At 38.2% G+C, this 22,284-nt stretch overlaps 1 protein-coding gene across 1 annotated transcript; it reads left to right on the top strand.

The window, feature by feature from the left end:
- The first annotated feature begins 2,673 nt into the window (after positions 1-2,673).
- LOC136252091 (3-hydroxyacyl-CoA dehydrogenase type-2-like) lies at positions 2,674-22,284 on the top strand. The gene is made up of 4 exons (XM_066044454.1): positions 2,674-2,795; positions 2,851-3,074; positions 9,423-9,822; positions 21,973-22,284. Exons 2-4 carry the CDS (start codon positions 2,874-2,876, stop codon positions 22,161-22,163), a joined length of 792 nt encoding a protein of 263 aa, XP_065900526.1. The 5' UTR covers positions 2,674-2,795; positions 2,851-2,873; the 3' UTR covers positions 22,164-22,284.

Here is a 22,284-nt window from a genome sequence, read left to right as displayed (position 1 = left end):
TTTCAAAGAATGCATATTTTGCAGTACAGGTGGATTTCAAGCAAATAGAAATTCGTGTCACAAATTACTAAAATACAGAAAGTCTACATGTGCTCACCTTACTGACGGAATCAAAGACGGAATAATCCACACTGGAAAGAAGACCGAGTTATAAGTGGAGTAATTACAGTAGTTAGCAGCCACTGGCACGGCTCGATCAGGGTACAGCAACAGATGGCATGGATTCCCAAAAATGGCTGCTTTCTGGATAGTTTAGTGGCTATTGATGCAGTAATGATACTGTTCAACTGTTATTAATGATACTGAGCTTAATATTGTAAAGAATACAAGAGCAAATACATGTTGTTCGATCACATGAAAGGATGTCATTTTTACTTGTGGAAATTTATTTTCGAAGAACAACAGGATTTGGGAATTTATTTTCGAAGAGAAGGGCCTCTTTGAAACATCCGAAAATAAAAACAGTTCGAAAATAACCATCTATACGGTATCAACACTGGCAGTCTAAGTGTCAGGCTGCTGGATAACACCAGCAACCGAACAAATCACTCAACAGTGCCAGAATCAAGGCAACCATATAAGAGCAATGCCAACATTGGATGGTATGGAATCAATGATCCTACAAGCATATTACTTCTCACCACACTGCCTTATGCATTGTATTATGTAACACTTTCACACCTCAGATCAAAGGAGCCACCCGGTCTACATACGAAATATAGCCCGGGATACAACTGGGAAGTGATTATATAGACGTTGAGGCCGAAATTGATTGTGGGGATCGATTAATACTCACGTGATTAGGATGCATGACTTGAATTTCGCCATGAAAACCACTCAGATGGAGAGCGTTTTGTTATCCTTGCCATCCTACGAGTTGAAAAACGTTGGGCTAAGGTGAGAACTAGTGCTATAGCTTATTCAACGATTGTTTCTGCACACTTTCGAATATGGACACGCCCCCATTATGAAGCTACCACTCTGTATGGAGTAACCACTCTACAAGCAAGCTTACCTAATCTAGGCCTTCAGTGAACCCCGTAATTATTCCATAAACGATTCAATAGCACTGATTAAAACATTAAACTTGTGTAACTGAAATTCTCTGTGATTTCTCTAGGATATGTCCATTCGTCGTAACCGAACATAACCAGAACGTACTAGCTGCTGACCCATAATCAAAAATTTTAGGTATGCATATATAATATGCACTCGTATTGGCTTGGGTGATTGATTGCCCTGTACAAGCTATCGACCTGATAAGTGTTACATATTAGCTGCATTCAGGCTTTGCCTGATATGTATGCCCGAGGGCATACATATCAAGCAAAGCCTGAATGCCTGTGTTACATGTACTCTGCACAATAAGTCGGCATTTAGAATAAATGTGATAATGGCATATATATACATACATAGCTAGGCCATTACATGCGAACTATATACTCAAACTGGTAGACATCTACCATATTTGACCGGTTAATAGCCGTGGCTACTGCAAGGAAAGCCATACAGCTACTATGCAAATGCTGCTACTTGTGGCTACTGTGGGCTTGTGTGGCAGCAGCTTGCGGTGTTCATATGATTCACATGATCTTGTTTAATTATCTTTCAACACTATTTAACTTCTCTCAAAAACATTATTTCCTGGCTTATAATAATTCCTTTGCCCAGTTTCTGCTTCAGACTTGTCTTATTAACTCTTGCATCAGTATATTCAGATACATTTTGCGGCTCTTATCAGAGGGCAGCTCTTATGACAGTAACTCTAAGCTGTGGAGTGGCCGAGGACAGCTATTACACGAATTGTGATGTTGCTTTCTTCATTTCAAAGAGATAATTTTTATCATGTGTACTGTACATAATATGTACTTCAATTTTACAATTTATCAACCAAGATTGTTATATGGTTATATGACTACTGGCATGTGATTTACATATTTAGCTCTTTCATTCTAGTTACACACCACTTCACATATGTAAGAAATGTACGGTTTTCCACCTTTCAGATACTCCTGTACAATTGTAACTGTGTTACTTGCCATCACATTAGATACATAGGCTTTTCGGCAGTAGTGTCTGGTAGCGATTGCAAATGACAAAGGCGGTTACATGTGGTGGGTGAGATGGGTACCAGAAGGGTTTGAAACCAAACATTAGAATTCTGGCCAGACAAAATATTATTTAGAAGTGTGGTCTGCTCTGCCAGACTACCTTATAAATTAATGGGTCAAATCAGATCCTGCTCAATGTTTTAAATGATCTACATTCACACCACAGAAAACACAGTCCTCAAATCCAGTCTTACAGCTCAGATCTGAAATTGGTAGTTCAAAAATGTAAATTATTAACGTTTCTAACTCAGTGAATTGAGGTTGGGGGAAGGGGTACGTGTCACTAGTAAAAGGAAAGAAATTTTTGTGGGGAGCGACAAGGATTTCGGCATGAAGCCATGCTGAAAAAAAAAAACCACTGGTCACACATCATTTTGCATGTAAGGCAAGCATCCCTGCCTTTATACAACAGGCAGAGCGTGAGTAAGATGTGACTGACTGCACATATAGCTAATCTGACAAACCGGAAGCAGTGAGGGTAGCTAGGGCATGTACAAGGACATTAAGTAATATACTTAACTAATCTAATGTACTTGCTTACGTCATTGTTATTCTGGCGCATAACCACTTAGCTGACGTAGCTACAGGCAGGTTCACTCCATAAAGGTCTCGCGGGTTTTTCTGGTCAACGAATATATTAGAATAAACCGTGTGTTTTTAAGGTCGAGTGGTCACAGTTAATTGGTACGTGCATGGCAGGGGATTATAAGGACGTTTACTTGTTGCTTTTTATAAGTAGGAATAACACACAAGACAACTATTATGGCGGCTGTTAGTAAGGACATCAGGTCGATATCAAAGGTCATCGCTATAGTGACGGGAGGTGCTTCTGGACTAGGAAGAGCGACCGTCGCGCGTCTAGTGCGGAATGGCGCACGTGTCACCATTGCAGATCTACCTTCCAGCAAAGGAGATGACGTAGCTAAGGAATTAGGAGAAAGATGTTCTTTTGTTCCAACTAACGTGAGTACTTTATGACGTCACTGATAGTGTGTGTTCATAGTGTCGGTTTTGATTGCCCATAAAGCTGTTTGCAAAATTTCTGCTCTAGATCTCTTAGGAGGGAAACAATTTCTGTCAAAGTGTAAGCTACAATGCAAATGTCCCTTGACACTGCAGATAACACTGAAGCAATAAAAGATAAATTGTGCGAACTAGGTGGGTTTTTGCTGAGATAGTCACAAATGCCAATTGCCAAATAGGTTATCTGTCCAAATTTTTGTGTAGCAGCCACAGTGGTTTTTAGTGATGGATCTGAAATCTTGTACACAGCTTGGGTGAAATCAGAAATCACCATAAATAATCCTTCATAAATTCTAAAAAAAAAAGTGTTTTGAAGTCAGAAGTCAAGCTAAGTTCCCTTTATATTTGGAGCTCACATATTTGATTTCAAATCTCATGCAATTTTGAGGGCCTCTTGATCTCTAGCAATGAAATAAATAATAGTTATATGGGAACAATATTGTTCCAAAGGCCCAAGTTTGTAGCACACGAGCGAAACGAGGGCACTACTAAGGGGCTGAGGGTCTGTAAACTCCAGATTCTACATTGTGCATGTATAAATGTTTTAGACTCTGTTTTACTATACACTCAAATTACCGGATCTTTCATGATAATACTAGCACCACGGCAACCATGCATGCTCATGTGACATAATTTTAGCACCCCATTGCATCACCTCATGTTAGAATGCTTTTGAGCATATGCCCAAAGGCATGAGGAGCAGAAATTTTGGCGTGGAATTAAAATTGGTGGATGAGTACAAAATCACCAAATTAAAATCTCACCATTACTGTTTCTAATAAATTATGTGACCGTCTCAGCGAAAACCCGTCTATAGTATGTTCACATTGAGCTGAATCCTCAAAAACGTTTAATAACTCATGGATGCAATTACACACAATCTTGAAATTTGGCTCATTTGTAGTATTGCTTGACCCGCTAAAAATATTTCAAAATCTTTTTGTTAAATGTTTGACATAATATTTACAAATTTTTCACGATACATTTCCTATGGGGAAGCCATTTAAGTACAGTGTCCATTACGGCCCTTTCCCGAACTTGTAATGGAGCCAAACCATACATGTCTGTTGTTGACACCTTTGCTGTTACCAATAATCATCTGGTTGGCTGAAATGTTAACTCTGTTGAGAAAAAATCCACTTTTAATTTTAAGCTGTTTTTCAGGATTCAGCTGAACGTTAACGTACTATAGTTCGCACAATTAAAAGAAATTTTTTATTCACTCACCATTATCTACAGTGTCCAAGGAATGGATCACCAAAGTTTCAGCCTTCTGTGGTGTGTAGTTTTGAAATTACAGCACTAGAAAGTAGGAAGAACAAGGAAATTGGTTTGTACAGTGACTATACTAAAAATAAACTACAGGCGCTTGCATTCGCAGCCATAACTTCCGTTTGGATTAGTCTACAAAGTTGAAATTTGGCTTACAATGTTCACCATGGATTGGCAGATCAATCAAGGTATAGTTTTAGCCTTGCAGTCACTTGTGCATAGGCGTATGAAGGCGGTTTGTTAGAAGAAACGATGACGATCTTGTTTACGTTTACCGCATCGTAAGCAAACACACGTGACACCCATATCGTTGAAGCTACAAAAACGAAACAAAGATTTTCGAACTCTCCATGAGCAGGCGAATAAGATGGTATATAGTTTTAATCGATTTGAGTCTTCCTTCTTCGAGTACTGGCCTGATAAAACTTGAGTATTTTTTCTTCTAGCATGTGTAATTTTACGAATTATTTTTAAGTTACAATTTTCTCAATACGCATGCTTGTGCAAACTAGACGGATTTTTTCTGAGACGGTCACGTATTTTAACCGATTGAACAGGCGCCAGATCAAGCAAGATGTACTGGAGGTCAGTCAGTGGTTATAATCAAACAATTCTACAATTGTCTGTATAAATATCACAGATTAAGGTCGTCCTATACTATTTTGCCAGAAGTATAGTGAAGCAAAGATGCTGCTCAAGGAAGATACACTTTGAGAAACACGCAGTGGAGATCATAACTAGCTACTTGGCATGGAGAATGCTCCCAATCATTTTGTTTCCTTTTGCTACACTGTCATGGAGATTCTCTGTCCTCGTCTCACATGAAAGTCTTTCCAGTATGCTGGCCAACAAAGTAAATGTACGTACATACATCTTTGTAAACGAGAAGCCAGCTATACAATTACGGAACTCCACATTGTACGTACTTCGTCAAATTAAACTCTTGCCAAATACAAATTATTAAGCAAACACCAAATATTCTGCTCGTCAAAATTTCTGCTTATATAGTATTTGAAAACATGGTGGAGTCACTCTTAATAGGGATCAGAAACAGTGTCACGTGCCAAAAATAGCCGTGTTTTGAATGGGCATGTAGTTCCCATAGTTTGCACCGCATACCAGATTTATTGACCATTTGAAGGATTTTGCAAGAAGGGTTAGAATCCTGTGCCACCATACTACTATAGCTTTGTTCAACTGCTTGGCATTATTATTGAAAGACAAATAATTTTGCTAAACAACAATCATGCATCCCGGTTGTTGTGGCTCCTTTGGCACATTCCTAGACTGTATGTTGCTGGGGATCAAGTTACCACTGGGTCTGGGATTTTATTCCGCATTCTTCAACGTTTGTATTCACAGGCTTTAAGCCTTCTCACAGGTCCCTAGTGGGATAGAATTCACTGAATGAATACTGTTGCAGAGTTACAAGAAAAAAGACACGAGGATATTACAACACTGAGCAAAGTTGTAACTACTATGTTTAAACCAGAGGTGTGACTTACAAACCAATTCTAATGACTAATGGGGTTCTAATATGCTGTGTATCGTTGATACCAGGAAATGTGTGCAGAGGCTACAGAAACAGAAACATACTTTGGTGTAAAAGTGATACCGAAACGGCTCTATATAACTTCTATGGGAAAGGCCACTCAGTGGCTTCTATCAATGTAGCTTGTATCACTCAACCTTACACTTATTCATATTATAATTAATAATCTACAGTAGGAAGAAATATTAATCTTTTCATGCTCTTCAAAGCAATAGCAAGCAAAACGCGTAGTATACTGGGCATGTGACAATCCTTATTAAGAGTCATATATCTGTGGTGGAGTATATGAGCTAGTTCTTCTATTTCTTTATCTTGAAACCACTTTCTTTACCTTAATAGGCCTGATGCCATTGCGTCCATTACAGAGGTGTTTCACTGTAATACTCATAAGGAATAAAACAGAACGGTATCAAGACTAGAATATATGATTTCAAAATATTGTAGCTATATATAAAGTTGCTATTCCTTTTTGACTAAGATTTTGCAGTAGTTGATACATAGTGTCAAGTGTGTGTATGGTTGCTTCCAAGTAAGTACATGGCAATTCGTGAGAATTGGTTCCACAGGAAGGAAACTCGAGACAATAAATACCTTAGCAGTGTGATCATTTCCTTTGTAAAAGTGTAAGAAGACTAGTCATGAACTTGTATCAATTTAATTGTCGTCCTTAGTTTGTGCTGTTTGGCAAACTATACGCTATGCCTGTTTCTAACCCAAACACAGTGACATCTTAGTTCCTATACTACTCCAATTAAGTCTGTACATGGTGCAGCTCCTATGGAGGCTTTCATCTCTAACAATGCCTTTTTTATTTATAATTGGACATTTGGTTTTTGCATCCTTGATTTTGAATGGCTAGCTAAAGTGGTATCTGCCCAAAACAAAATTGTCTGTAATTTCCTATTCGGGAAATTTATACTTGGCTGATTTAGCAAGTGCAGAAAAGTGATGCTTTTAAAGGTGGAGATAATTTCTTCAACCTTATTTGGTGTGTTCACTGGTCTCACAGTCATTGAAATTTGATTAGAAATATAACCATATGGCTTTCATACCACCCAATCTGTAAAAAGTAATTGTATGTTACGGTAAGGGGTTTGAGTGTGTTGATAAAATAGTGATCATTACACAGTAAATAAAAGTGGATAGACTATAATTTGTTGTTTAACTACTGTGATGAGTGGTGTACTGGTCTGTTTTGGCTGTTTTCTTGTGTTTCCTGATTTGCCAAAATTAAGTTCCCATAAGAAACTGTGAACATGCTTCAACAACCTGGAAAGTCTTTAGTTTTTGTGGTTTCATACTCAGTTGTATGGATGGACTTAGAATTTGCAATACTAAATTTAGTAGATTAATTGTTACTTGTTAAAGATATATGCTTTGCTACCCTTTTCAGCAATTTGAACAAACAGACAGCTACGTATGTATTTGGGTAATAGTTACTCATCAGCATGCCTAAAGAAACAAAATTACCGTAGAATATAAACAGTGATAGCTTAACGAATACAGTGGAACCTCTCTTAACAAACTCCCTGGATTAAGGACACAATAGAAAAAATCTCCATAATAAATTATAGACAAAAATTTTGGTCCCAACAGGTCTAGTTAATACATTTTTTTTATCTCTGAAAAAGGAAAACCTCTATATTATAGCAAAAAGTGGCCAAAAATTCTGGGTCTCAAAATGTCTGTATGTGCGTATGTAAGTACACATTAAAACCTTATGTATTTAACAACTGTAGATTGTTGCGTGAAATTGTTATAGATTACCATGTTACTAGTTCTCAAATGTGTATTATTCTTACCCTGTTTGTCCCTTGTGTTTTATTGTAGTGAATACAGAAGTCATGCATAGTAGACTGTAGTTAGTATAGTATATCTGATATCTTGACTATGTACTGTGTGTATCATTGGTCCACTATGCCATAGCATGGAATGCAGCAATCAACATTTCTGATATAGAAAAAGTCATGTGCTCAGTGAAGGTGGATGTTTATATTTTTATTGTGAGATTTGTCAACCCTAAACTCACCATACTTACCCAACAATTAAATAAAGGCAAAAATCAACATCGCACAGAGGCCTGACTGATCCAGAATCAAATTATGATTATATCCTGTAAGTGAATGCAAAATTCGTTTAGCACTGACTGGTGCTTACACGTTACGAGACAACAATCTGATTATGAGTTTGAAGTACTGTAGATTTCTGGGCTTCTGTTTTTAGAATTAGCATAAAGTAAAATATTAAATAATCACTGGAGTATGTAATTGGCTTGTTTGGAATTTGAAAATGAAATCCATTTGTTGGATTATATCATCCATCTAGTCTCCCCTTTGGAATTTTGAGAATGCTACTAATATCCTGGATAATGGTACTGTTTTATGCATTGTCTACCCATTTCCTAATATTGTTATTAGTTTTGCATTATTTTGAATTGGGCATTGTTTGTGGAGGCTACCTAATGCCATGTTACTATTCCTCTGTGATCTTTTAATACCATATATGGTGATTCTTTTGATAGAACAATTTACGTGACAATTTCTGGATGAATGTTTAGAGATGTCTTGTGTAGGACAGGTACTTAGAACAAATGGTTTTGTATTTCCCCCGTATCCAGAAAAATTTGTGTAATGTAAAACACTTTGGTATTAACTCTTGTATAGTATGTAGGTAGATGTGTCATTTGTAACAATTGGTTTTAGATGTCTTGTGTAGGACAGGTACTTAGAAAAAATGGTTTTGTATTTCCCCCGTATCCAGAAAAATTTGTGTAATGTAAAACACTTTGGTATTAACTCTTGTATAGTATGTAGGTAGATGTGTCATTTGTAACAATTGGTAGGTGATGGCTAATTGAGGCTTTACAATTTGTGTGTATATGTGTAGTAGTAGTAGTGTAGTGTATGTAGTGTGTAGTGTGTGTGTGTGTGTACGTGTGTGTGTGTACGTGTGTACGTGTGTGTGTGTGTGTGTGTGTACGTTTGTGTTATGTGATTGTGACTACAATTGCAATTACAAGTGATTATTACCAAGTAATTACGATTATGTGATTGATTGCATTCTGTGTATTTTAAGCTAAAATGCCTTATTTAGAAGGCACTCGTCTCTAGTTTGTGACAAAAGGTTTCCTTTACTAGCATTACTTGTGATATGGGTTGGTTAAAATTGAATAATTAGGCTCTTGACAGTATATTATAAGAAGAATGTACTATTTCCAATTAATCAATTATTTCAAATTGTTTGCAATTATTGCGTATCATGATTAGTATTGCAATCGATTAATTGCATAATTGATATAATCGCACAGCTCTAGTGGTGTGTAGTTTGTGTGTGTGTGTGTGTGTGTGTGTGTGTGTGTGTGTGTGTGTTGTATGATTGGCTTTAGAACATGTACATGTATAATATACGGTGTATTTGCATACTTATGTGGTATCATTATGTAAACTAGTCGTTTATTTACATAGGTGACTTCTGAGGAGGATGTGAAGAATTTGATATCCATTGCCAAAGAGAAGCATGGCCAACTGAACACTCTAGTTAATTGTGCTGGTATTGGGATAGCTGTTAAAACACTGTCCAAAAAGGGTCCCCATCCACTGGATGAATTCAACCGTGTACTGAATGTCAATGTGAGTGGTACCTTCAATACAATTCGCCTTGTTGCTGAACAGATGACAGCAGGAGAGCCTTTAAATTCAAATGGAGAACGAGGTGTTATTGTTAATACTGCCAGTGTTGCAGCATTTGATGGTCAGATGGGCCAGGCAGCTTATTCCGCTTCCAAGGGAGCCATAGTTGGGATGACCTTGCCAATTGCACGGGACTTGTCACGCAATGGGATCAGGGTCTGCACCATAGCCCCCGGTACGTACACATGTGTGTGTGTGTGTAGTCCATTGATTTAATGTGTACAGTGAAACCTCAATTACCTCTTTACTAAGACCACCTCTTTATAGTGACCAGTTCAAATATACTCCTTGACCACATTAATAAGACCACCTCATTGCAACAGCTACGGTATACTTTAACAAGACCACCTCATTATTGAAGCCAGATATTTGGGTCCCAAAGGTGTCACTGTACTTCATAATAGACATACCTTATTCTACGTATAGCTGCTATTGAAGGTGTAAAATCGTGTCTGTTGTGTTATAGTCTACAATACAAGTAGAAGGAAAAATTAGGAATTTTAAAGGGGAATTGATAGAAATAAAAGTAATGAAACAAGGGAGGTCCCCTACACCTGCATACCTTCGCAATTAAGCAAACCAATTACCAATCCAACAACAGATTACATCATATCACTGTATGGCTTGAATATTTCATCGTTTATTTTAATACATTACACAGCACTAGAGTCGGTATCAGTGTTGGGTGCCATCACTAAAGCTATCTTAGTGATCTCAGTTGTAAGTGATTCACATCACCATAAACAAGTGATAGAAATCTATAAGGGAGAATCCTATCTAATCAAAAACAGCCAAGCTGTAAAAAAAGGAGTGCGGCCCTTGAAAAGGCTATGGTGAAAAAAGATGTGAAATCCAAGGTGGCGGCCAAGAAATGGCTGTGATGGTAGGTTAATGGTAAAAATTTTAATAACGACAATTCAGGTGAATTTGGTGCCGCTTGGTCAATTGGCACAAAATTCACCGGAATTGTCGTTATTAAAATTTTTACCATTAACCTACCATCACAGCCATTTCTTGGCTGCCACCTTGGATTTCACATCTTTTTTCACCATAGCCTTTTCAAGGGCCGCACTCCTTTTTTTACAGCTTGGCTGTTTTTGGTTAGATTTCACTTCTTTTTGTATTTGTATACCCCAAAGCCGGCCTATGGCCAGCTTTGGGACTTTTTAACCTATATATTTTTCTTTACCACAGGAAAAAGAAAAAGATGAAGCAGATTTTATAAATACTTTAACTCATTCTGATTTTATCAGTAAATGTACAAATTATATATATATATATAATGCATATATCAAGAGTTCATTATAATTATGAACTCTTGCATATATTTATTACATGTCAATTAATCCCCACAGGATAATTTGCAGCTGATCTCTCTACTGGGTGACTTGAAATGTAGCTGAACTCTCTACAGGGTGATCTGCTTGTATGTAGATGAGCTCTTTACAGGATTCTCTCTACAGGGTGACTTGACTCTAGCTGAACTCTCTGCAGGGCTATCTGTTTGTAGTTGAATTCTCTACGGGGTGATTTGTTTGCAGCTGAACTCTCTACAAGGTAACTTCTTCTAGCTGATCTGTCTACAGGGTGACTTGTTTCTAGCTGGTCTCTCTACAGGGAGATTTGTTTGTAGCTGAATTCTCTACAGGGTGATTTGTTTGCAGCTGAACTCTCTACATGGTGGTTACTTTAATTTGTAGCTGAACTCTCTAAAAGTTGACGTCTTATAGCTAAACTCTCTACAGGGTGATCTTTTCATAGCTGAACTCTCTACAGGATGATTTGTTTGCAGCTGAACTCTCTACATGATGATTTCTTTGTAGCTGAACTCTCTACAGGGTGATTTGTTTGTAGCTGAAATCCCTACAGGTGATTTGTTTGTAGCTGAACTCTCTACAAGGTGATACTTCTAGGTGATCTCTCTACAGGATGACTTGTTTCTGACTGAACTCTCAACAGGGTGATCTGTCCATAGCTGAACTTTCTACTGGGTGATTTGTTTGCAGCTGAACTCTCTACATGGTGGTTTCTTTGTAGCTGAATTCTCTACAAGGTAACTTCTTCTAGCTGCATTGTTCTCTCTACAGGATGACTTGTTTGTAGCTGAACTCTCTACAAGGTGATACTTCTAGGTGATCTCTCTACAGGATGACTTGTTTCTAACTGAACTCTCAACAGGGTGATCTGTTCATAGCTGAACTTTCTACTGGGCGATTTGTTTGCAGCTGAACTCTCTACATGGTGGTTTCTTTGTAGCTGAACTCTCTACAATGTGACTTGTTCTAGCTGAACTCTCTACAGGGTGACTTGTTTCTAGCTGATCTCTCTACAGTGTGACTTGTTTCTAGCTGAACTCTCTACAGGTGATTTGTCTGCAGCTGAACTCTCTACATGGTGGTTTCTTTGTAGCTGAACTCTCTACAAGGTAACTTCTTCTAGCTGATATTTTTACAGGGCATATTTGTTTGTACATAGCTGAGTTCTCTACAGGGTGATTTGTTTGCAGCTGAACTCTCTACACGAGAGTTTCATTGTAGCTGAACTCTCTACAAGGTGACTTCTTCTAGCTGAACTCTCTACAAGGTAACTTCTTCTAGCTGATATTTTTACAGGGCATATGTGCTTGTAGCTGAGTTCTCTACAGGGTGATTTGTTTGCAGCTGAACTCTCTACAATGTGAGTTGTTTCTAGCTGAACTCTCTACAGGGTGACTTGTTTCTAGCTGATCTCTCTACAGGGTGACTTGTTTCTAGCGGAACTCTCTACAGTTGATTTGTTTGCAGCTGAACTCTCTACAATGTGACTTGTTTCTAGCTGAACTCTCTACAGGGTGACTTGTTTCTAGCTGATCTCTCTACAGGGTGTAGCGGAACTCTCTACAGGTGATTTGTTTGCAGCTGAACTCTCTACATGGTGGTTTCTTTGTAGCTGAACTCTCTACAAGGTAACTTCTTCTAGCTGAGTTCTCTACAGGGTGTTTGTTTGTAGCTGAACTCTCTACAAGGTGATACTTCTAGGTGATCTCTCTACAGGATGACTTGTTTCTAACTGAACTCTCAATAGGGTGATCTGTTCATAGCTGAACTTTCTACTGGGTGATTTGTTTGCAGCTGAACTCTCTACATGGTAGTTTCTTTGTAGTTGAATTCTCTACAATGTGACTTCTTGTAGCTGAACTCTCTACAAGGTGGCTTGTTTTCTAGCTGATCTCTCTACAGGGTGACTTGTTTCTAGCTGAACTCTCTACAGGTGATTTGTTTGTAGCTGAACTCTCTACATGATGGTTTTGTTGTAGCTGAACTCTCTACAAGGTAACTTCTTCTAGCTGATCTTTTTACAGGGCGATTTGTTTGTAGCTGAGTTCTCTACAGGGTGATTTGTTTGCAGCTGAACTCTCCAAATGGGAGTTTCATTGTAACTGAACTCTCTACAATGTGACTTCTTCTAGCTGAACTCTCTACAGGGTGACTTGTTTCTAGCTGATCTCTCTACAGGGTGACTTGTTTCTAGCTGAACTCTCTACAGGTGCTTTGTTTGCAGCTGAACTCTGGTTTCTTTGTAGCTGAACTCTCTACAAGGTAACTTCTTCTAGCTGATCTTTTTACAGGGCATATTTGTTTGTAGCTGAGTTCTCTACAGGATGATTTGTTTGCAGCTGAACTCTCTATATGGGAGTTTCATTGTAACCGAACTCTCTACAATGTGACTTCTTCTAGCTGAACTCTCTACAGGGTGACTTGTTTCTAGCTGATCTCTCTACAGGGTGACTTGTTTCTAGCTGAACTCTCTACAGGTGATTTGTTTGCAGCTGAACTCTGGTTTCTTTGTAGCTGAACTCTCTACAAGGTAACTTCTTCTAGTTGATCTTTCTACAGGGTGATTTGTTTGTAGCTGAATTCTCTACAGGGTGATTTATTTGCAGCTGAACTCTCTACAAGGTTACTTTTTCTAGCTGAACTCTCTACAGAGTGATTGATTTTTTTTTGCAGCTGAACTCTCTACATTGTGGTTTCTTTGTAACTGAACTCTCTACAGTGTGATTTGTTTGTATTGAACTCTCTACAGGGTGATCTGTTCGTAGTTGAACTCCCTACAAGGTAACTTCTTCTAGCTGATCTTTCTACAGGGCGATTTGTTTGTAGCTGAGTTCTCTACAGGGTGATTTGTTTGCAGCTGAACTCTCTACATGGTAGTTTCTTTGTAGCTGAACTCTCTACAATGTGACTTCTTCTAGCTGAACTCTCTACAGGATGACTTGTTTCTAACTGAACTCTCAACAGGGTGATCTGTCCATAGCTGAACTTTCTACTGGGTGATTTGTTTGCAGCTGAACTCTGGTTTCTTTGTAGCTGAACTCTCTACAAGGTAACTTCTTCTAGCTGATCTTTCTACAGGGTGATTTGTTTGTAGCTGAATTCTCTACAGGGTGATTTATTTGCAGCTGAACTCTCTACAAGGTGACTTTTTCTAGCTGAACTCTCTACAGAGTGATTGATTTTTTTGCAGCTGAACTCTCTACATTGTGGTTTCTTTGTAACTGAACTCTTTACAGTGTGATTTGTTTGTAGCTGCTTTCTCTACAGGGTGATCTGTCCGTAGTTGAACTCCCTACAAGGTAACTTCTTCTAGCTGATCTTTCTACAGGGCGATTTGTTTGTAGCTGAATTCTCTACAGGGTGATTTATTTGCAGCTGAACTCTCTACAAGGTGACTTTTTCTAGCTGAACTCTCTACAGAGTGATTGATTTTTTTGCAGCTGAACTCTCTACATTGTGGTTTCTTTGTAACTTAACTCTCTACAGGGTGATTTGTTTGTAGCTGAACTCTCTACAGGGTGATCTGTCCGTAGTTGAACTCCCTACAAGGTAACTTCTTCTAGCTGATCTTTCTACAGGGCGATTTGTTTGTAGCTGAGTTCTCTACAGGGTGATTTGTTTGCAGCTGAACACTCTACATGGTAGTTTCTTTGTAGCTGAACTCTCTACAATGTGACTTCTTCTAGCTGAACTCTCTACAGGGTGACTTGTTTCTAGCTGATCTCTCTACAGGGTGACTTGTTTCTAGCTGAACTCTCTACAGGGGATTTGTTTGCAGCTGAACTCTCTACAAGGTAACTTTTTCTACCTGATCTTTCTACAGGGTGATTTGTTTGTAGCTGAATTCTCTATAGGGTGACTTGTTTCTAGCTGATCTCTGTACAGGGTGACTTGTTCCTGCTGAACTCTCTACAGGTGATTTGTTTGCAGCTGAACTCTCGTACATGGTGGTTTCTTTGTAGCTGAACTCTCTACAAGGTTACTTGATCTCTCTACAACATGACTTGTTTCTAACTGAACTCTCTACAGTGTGATCTGTTCATAGCGGAACTTTCTACTGGGTGATTTGTTTGTAGCTGAACACTTTGCATGATTGTTTCTTTGTAACTGAACTCTCTACAAGGTAACTTCTTCTAGCTGATCTCTCTACAGGGCAATTTGTTTGAGCTGAACTCTCTACATGATGGTTTCTTTGTAGCTGAACTCTCTATTAGGTACCTTCTTCTGGCTGATCTGACTACAGGGTGACTTGTTTGTAACTGAATTCCCTACAGAATAATTTGCAATGTAATACAATTGAGTAAATTATAAATGCAGCTGAATGCTTTATTAGGGTGACTGTTCTATTAGAGTATCTCGATCTCGCATTTGCTACACGTAGTTGCCTTTCGAATCATAACTCAGTGGTTTGTAATCCAATTCTTCTGTACTACTGCAAGGACTTTCTATGATGATTGTTTCAGCTACATACTAATTTTCAGCTCATTGCTCTAAGCGGTTTGCCTGATAGACACGAAAACTAATAGTTTTTTATTCATAAAAATCGATCGCGTAATTTTGACACGGGCCGGGTTTTGTGTCATATCTCCGTGGTCTTTATCCCGATTCCTTTCAAACCACAAAAAGGCACTCCTACGATGGTTGCTCCATCTACATAACAATTTTCAACTGATTCCTCAAAGGAGTTTACCCTGTAGGCGTGACAGACCTTCGACCTTATTTTACGCAAATAATCAGTCATAACTCCGTGAATGTTCATCGGATTCCTACCAAAGTTGGTACACAGATCCGCCTTAATGAGCCCTTTAAGTGTGCCAAATTTCAGCCCGATCCGAGCACGCATTCGTGTTTTATGGCGGATTTTGCGAAGTGTGCGAAATGAAGTAGAAGAAGAAAAAAACGAAGAAATTAAAATGAAATTTTGTTCGCTCGTATCTCGGAAATGGCTGGAGCGATTTTCTTCAAATATGGTGTGTAGACTCCCCTTACTGGCTGGCACCTCTCTAGCAAATTTGGTTCCAATCGGGTAAGGGATCACAGAGCTACATAGGTGTGAAAATTGCGTTTTCTTTTTTCCTGTTAATATACTCACGGGTGGCACGCCGGCTTCTTGGGCCGCACGACACACTACCGTGTGTCTTGATAATTGTGACTGGGCCTGCGAAACAGGGCACGTAGGCATATAATATCTACCTACTTTTTCAAACTTTCATGTCTCATAACTTTTTATACCATCATGCTATGGCCATGCAATTTTCAGCATATACTAAATATTTAATTGGCTTTATGTTACCAGTTACAAAATGTAAATATTCTATTCCAGTGCTGAGATATGACTCGTTGACTGACAGGATATAGTTCGTGCCCACATGCCCTGTTTTCTCAGGCCCAGTCAATTATTCTGGAATTTAGTAGGCAAGTGTGTGCAAATATAAAAAAATTAACTGCCCCTAAAAGACATTGGATTTACTATCTCCATGTGGCCTTGCAATAGTAAATATACACTGTGATTCCAGATATACTGTACATGTTAGTACATGCAATGAATTTGTTTGCCGATACAACTGTGTAGATCTGTACTAATGTAACTCATGATGCTGCCAACAATCTGGCACGTTAGTTTGTCACTATTGACATACTCAAGACACTTTGTTGTTGAATAAATCATTTTCTGAGTATTGCTCCATATGCCATATGTATGCATATGCCATATATACAAGTACACAAAAAAATTTGGAATTTTTAGCTAGAGTAGGGACCATAGCACATCGATAAAAAGTACTGAAATAAGTTGGAGTAGTCCATGATATTAAATCACCGTAACACAAGAAGTGTTATATCCCTACTCAAGGGCGGATCTAGGGGGGGGGCTTTGGGGGCTGAAGCCCCCCCTTCATATTTTAGGCTCTACTTGATCAATATGCTGAGTATTATAATGAAATTTTGTCTTAGCATAATTATATGATCCCTAATAATACAAATACTCATAAAACCATCTTATAAACATCTTTTCAAGGTATTATCAGTGGATTTATGCTAAAGTTTATGCAACAAGGACCTGGATCAACTTTGGAGGTGTACAAGATTGAGATACTCTAATAGAGCAGTCAGCTAACTACTCTAATAGAACATTCACTGGAAACATGTAGTTGGTTCTGTTATGGAATTTTTCCAAATCTGCCTACACTTATACATACAATGAAGTGCATTAGTCTGTTTAAGGGGTTTCATTCATGCATCTACTTGTGTAGTTAATATGTATGGCAATACTTAATTCAGGTACACAATTTCCATTGAAAATGCTCTCAGATTCAATCTTGTATTGTTCAAATTTCAAAATTTTCCACTTTCAACATTATTATTCTAACATGCACCCATTCAGTGTTGTGCAAGTGAGAGGGGTGCATCATGTACTTGGTTGTCTGTACCTACCCAAACTTTTTCATTAGCAAAATGCTTCAGAGAGCCATACCTATAATCTAAAGGCAGTATATAAAATATCTACAGGTATGAATTTTATGTGGAAATGTCTCCAAATTGCAGTATTTTAGCATCTATTTTTCAAAATTTTCCTGGGGGGGGGGGCATGCCCCCAGACCCCCTAGTTCCAGTATGATGCTTCGCATGCTGGGAAGTGTGCTTCGCACACCTCTACCCAAGAGATTAGTACCTTGAGTTAGCCCCCCCTTTTATAAATCCTAAATCCGCCCCTGCTACCGTGCTCAAGATACTATAACGGTAATGCACAGTAGGGATATAACACTTCTTATTGTGTTACGGTGATTTAATATCATGGACTACTCCAACTTGTTTCAGTACTTTTTATCGATATGCTATGGCCCCTACTCTAGTTGAAAATTCCAAATTTTTTTCATGTACTTGTTCGTTAACTTTCTTGTAAATAATTTTATTAAGACTGGTGAACCCACGCATACCGCGTCTGAAATGGCACCGCACGCCCCATCTATATCAAGTATTGTCTGAAAAGTGAAGTATCCATTATGCTTCGTTGTCAGCTATGTTTAACCCGTTACACAGCATTTCGAATCAAGAACTGTTCGTAAAGCTCCTCTACAATCCACGCATACCAAAAAAAATAGTGTCGCATACCCCAATTATATTAATTATCATCTGAATAGTGACATTACACTTCGCTGTTGGCTATGTTCAACCCGTTACACAGCAGTACGAATCAAGAACTATTTGAAAAGCACCTCTGCAATCAAAATAGCCACTATGAAAAATACGAACGATTTCCGTTATGAAGGGAAGCCATTACGTGCTACCGCCAAATTGTCACCTTTCGCTGTCAGCAAAGATGAATGGGGACACAAAGGAGGACACTGGTAAGTCCATGAAGAATGCATTGTGCGTACTGTGGTGTGCCAAAAGGCACCTGTTGAGCCAAAGTGACGTAGAACAGTGAAAAAATCAAGCCCGTAGCCTAGCCGTTATCAAGTTACGCTTGTCTGAAGGCATCAGTTAGTCAGTCAGTCAGTTACTTACTTAGTCAGTAGAAAAGTCCGTCGAATAAATTTTTTATTTTTAAATTCCGTACCAACTTGTTGAAAGCATTTTGGGTTGCTTGTTTGGGTTTAGTTTTACCTAACCAATACTGCCTTATCGTCGTCAGGGAAAATTGAGGCTGGTTTTTGGGTGATATTAGTTTGTGGGTCACGCCTACTCCTTTGTGGTCCCTACTATACAGTTACTATCGTACTGTATGATGATTACTAAGCCCAAATGTTAAATACAAGACGAATACATAGTGACATGCCAAATGTTTCTTGTATCTTTGGCTGTCTTGTAGTGATGTGAATTTTTTATTAGAACACATGACTGCTCTATTAGAGTACTTTGTTCCCTCTGAAATATACATACAGGTGCTCCTGGCCAGTTTCCCAATCTCTTTCTGGTACATGCACTAATGACCAGTTGCACAGTATATATGTAGCATTTTAACACTTCTTCAAAAAATCACATGATTTTAATTTTGTTAGCTTGACATAAACAATGGCCCACCATATCCATGGTATCGGCTTATAAGAAGTAACTGTCAAGAAGGTACTTCAAATGCTACCCTGTAATAGTGGCTACAGTGGAACATCGATTATCCAAACTAATTGGGGGTAAAAGGGTGTTCATATAATTGAATAGTGCGTAAAATTGAATTTCCATACATTTATAACAAAGCTTTGCACAACTACTCTAATAAAGCATACACTTGTTGCAGTCGATTTGGTGTTCGGATAATCAAGAGTTCGGTTAATCGGTGTTTGGATAATCGAGGTTCCAATGTATATCATGCAGGTCCAAAAGCTGCACCATGAATGGTGACCATACTTCTGATTTGCTGTACCATTAATAAGTGCTAACCCGTCATAAAAGTTACATCAGGCACATAGGTCTCAAAAGCTATGGTACACATATCTAAACCCACAATGTAAACTCAGAGGAGGTTGGCAGCGATTAATTGCCTTTAGAAATTGATTATGCAAAAGTTGATAATCTGGGATAAAATAAAATGTATGGAATACGTAACAAAGTGTGGCACCATAGTTTTGTTCACAAGAATATACAGTACTGGAAGATACATGTCAAGCACAGATATATAATTATCACCTTGAAATCTAGGAGGGTCTTTTACAAAATAAACTACATTACCTTAATGCTTAGAAGAAGTGTGAAATTTGTGTCTAGAACAACCCCCTGTCACTCCTAGTTTTTGTATTGCAACTATTGAGGCTCATGTGAAATTTCAAACCAAAATATACAATTAAAGTAACATTTTTAAGTAGCACTTCTGACCTCTGTTGTAAACGTTTTAACCACTGGGGGGCTAATACTTTGTGTTGCCCTGTATTTCAGGAATTTGTGATCAGAACCCTGCAGTTTTTTATCTCGACGTGCAGAGTGAGTCTTAAAGGGACTCTCCATATTGTATACACCTCTACCAATACAATTTTACTTCAGTAAAGGATACCTCCATGTAACAAAATTTCATCAAATCAGTTGGTCCCAGAAATGTCTATTGTATACACTGTAGGTACACCAAGTGCTATACAGTTGTGTTTATCAAATTAGTAATAAATTTCATGACTAATTGAAATACTATACAGCAGGAAATGTTTGAAATGTTAAATTTTCGAAAAATAATGTTTGTTTTTGAAACAGTCCCTCTTTACCACGCCGCACTGTAGATAATTAGCGAAAGATTCAAGAAGTTAAAACTAACAATGGTTGCATTCATGTACAGTAGAATTTGTTGCTCTGATTGTTCAGTGTAGATATTGATAAAGGCCCATCTGGCTTTGGTAGAATTGCATCTAGCTACCTCTTCCTCCTTTGTAACAGCATGTTGTTTGGCCTTAATCTTATAGTCCTGTGGATTGAGCCATGACTGTTTGGCATTTTTTCAGCCCTTGCTATCATTTCGTTCAGGTTAGGATAATGATTTTCTTGAGCTCTAAGATTCGTGGTATCACTCGTATTTGCCTTCCAGTGACCCAGTGCCTACTGCTACTATACTGAGACCTATAGCTAACTGATAAAGAGTAGAAAACATGCACTTTATATACTTTCTTTGATTTTCACTTCTAAGTGGTATTGGTCATTATAGCTAGCTAGCTATAGTATTTGTTATACATTACGAAAAAGTATTTTGAAAATGCATGTTATTTTAGAATTTTTTGAAAATTTCTTGTTGTATGGTAACCCTGCTTATTGGTCTTATTAATATGTGAGATTTCACTGTTGATAACAAATGCTAACAAGCCCTCATTAAGAACTCTCACAATGTGGAAACTGTGATATAAGCATAGTTCTAGTCAGTCCATGGTCCCATTTATATTAATCATATACTACGATAGTAGTGTACAGTAGGGACCACAAAGGAGTAGGCGTGGCCCATGAAATGATATCACCCAAGCAATAGCCTCAGTTTCCCCTAACGACAATCAGGCAGTATTGGTAAGGTGGAACTAAGCCCTAACAAGCTTTCAGATAGACCCGAAATGCTTTCAACGTATTACTACGGAATTTAAAAAAAATTATTTAACAGGATTTTCTACTGACTGACTAAGTAACTGATTGACTGATGCCTTCAGAAGAGTGTAACTCAATAACAGCTAAGACTACAGGCTTGATTTTTTCACTGTTCGACGTTGCTTTGGCCCGAGAGGTGCCTTTTGGCATACCACAGTACATAGAATGCATTCTTCATGGACTTACCAGTGTCCTCCTTTATGCCCCATTCATCTTTGCTGACAGCTAAAAGTGTCGATTTGGTGGTAGCACGTGATGGCTTCACTTTGTAATGGAAATCATCTGTATTTTCATACTTGGCTATTTTGATTGTAGGTGTGTTTTTTGAACAGTTCTTGATTCATACTGCTGTGTAATGGGTTGAACATAGCTGACAATGAAGCGTAATGGATACTTCACTTTTCAGACGATAACTAGAGCACGCGGCGCCACTTCAGATGTGGTATGCGTGGGTTCACCAGTCATAATTATTATTTACAAAAAAAAGTTAACAAACAAGTACACAGAAAAATTTGGAATTTTCAACTAGAGTAAGGACCATAACTCATCGATAAAAAGTACTGAAACAAGCTGCAGTAGTACATGATATTAATTCACAGTAAAACAATAAGAAGTGTTATATCCCTACTGTGCATATCTTGAGCACAGTAGGGATATAACACTTCTTATTGTTTTACTGTGAATTAATATCATGTACTACTGCAGTTTGTTTCAGTACCTTTTATCGATGAGTTATGGTCCCTACTCTAGTTGAAATTTCCAAATTTTTCTGTGTACTTGTACTACATTACAAACTATAGGAGTTAGTGTGTATGCATTTAGACGACTCTAGAACACTTCAATGTAATGTGGTCCCGAAGTATCTGGAATTAAAAGTTTCCAAAGGTGTTGCTTTACTCACATACTGATTGTGCATGTACATACTCTACTGTCTGTATTCATCATTATGTGCTTTTTCTACTCAGGTTTATTCATGACTCCCTTGTTGGCTGGACTACCTGAGAAAGTTCAAACAGAGTTAGCCAAGTCTATCCCATTTCCTCAGCGGTTGGGAGATCCTGATGAGTATGCTCACCTAGTGCAGTCGATCATAGAGAACCCGATGATGAATGGAGAAGTGATAAGACTGGATGGAGCCATTAGAATGCAACCTTAACTGTTTCTCTCCTAATTATTATTTCTTAGCTAGGTAAATTGTAGCAATATTAAAGACCTGTGATGAAACCTCACTTATATCGGTGGCAATGTCTTTATTATATAACTACCCACAAAAGTGA

The sequence above is a fragment of the Dysidea avara genome, chromosome 4 (genome assembly GCF_963678975.1).
Source record: "Dysidea avara chromosome 4, odDysAvar1.4, whole genome shotgun sequence".
NCBI classification, from domain to species: Eukaryota; Metazoa; Porifera; class Demospongiae; order Dictyoceratida; family Dysideidae; genus Dysidea; species Dysidea avara.
Note: the sequence above shows the minus strand (reverse complement) of the source record. Positions and strands in the feature narration are given on the sequence as shown.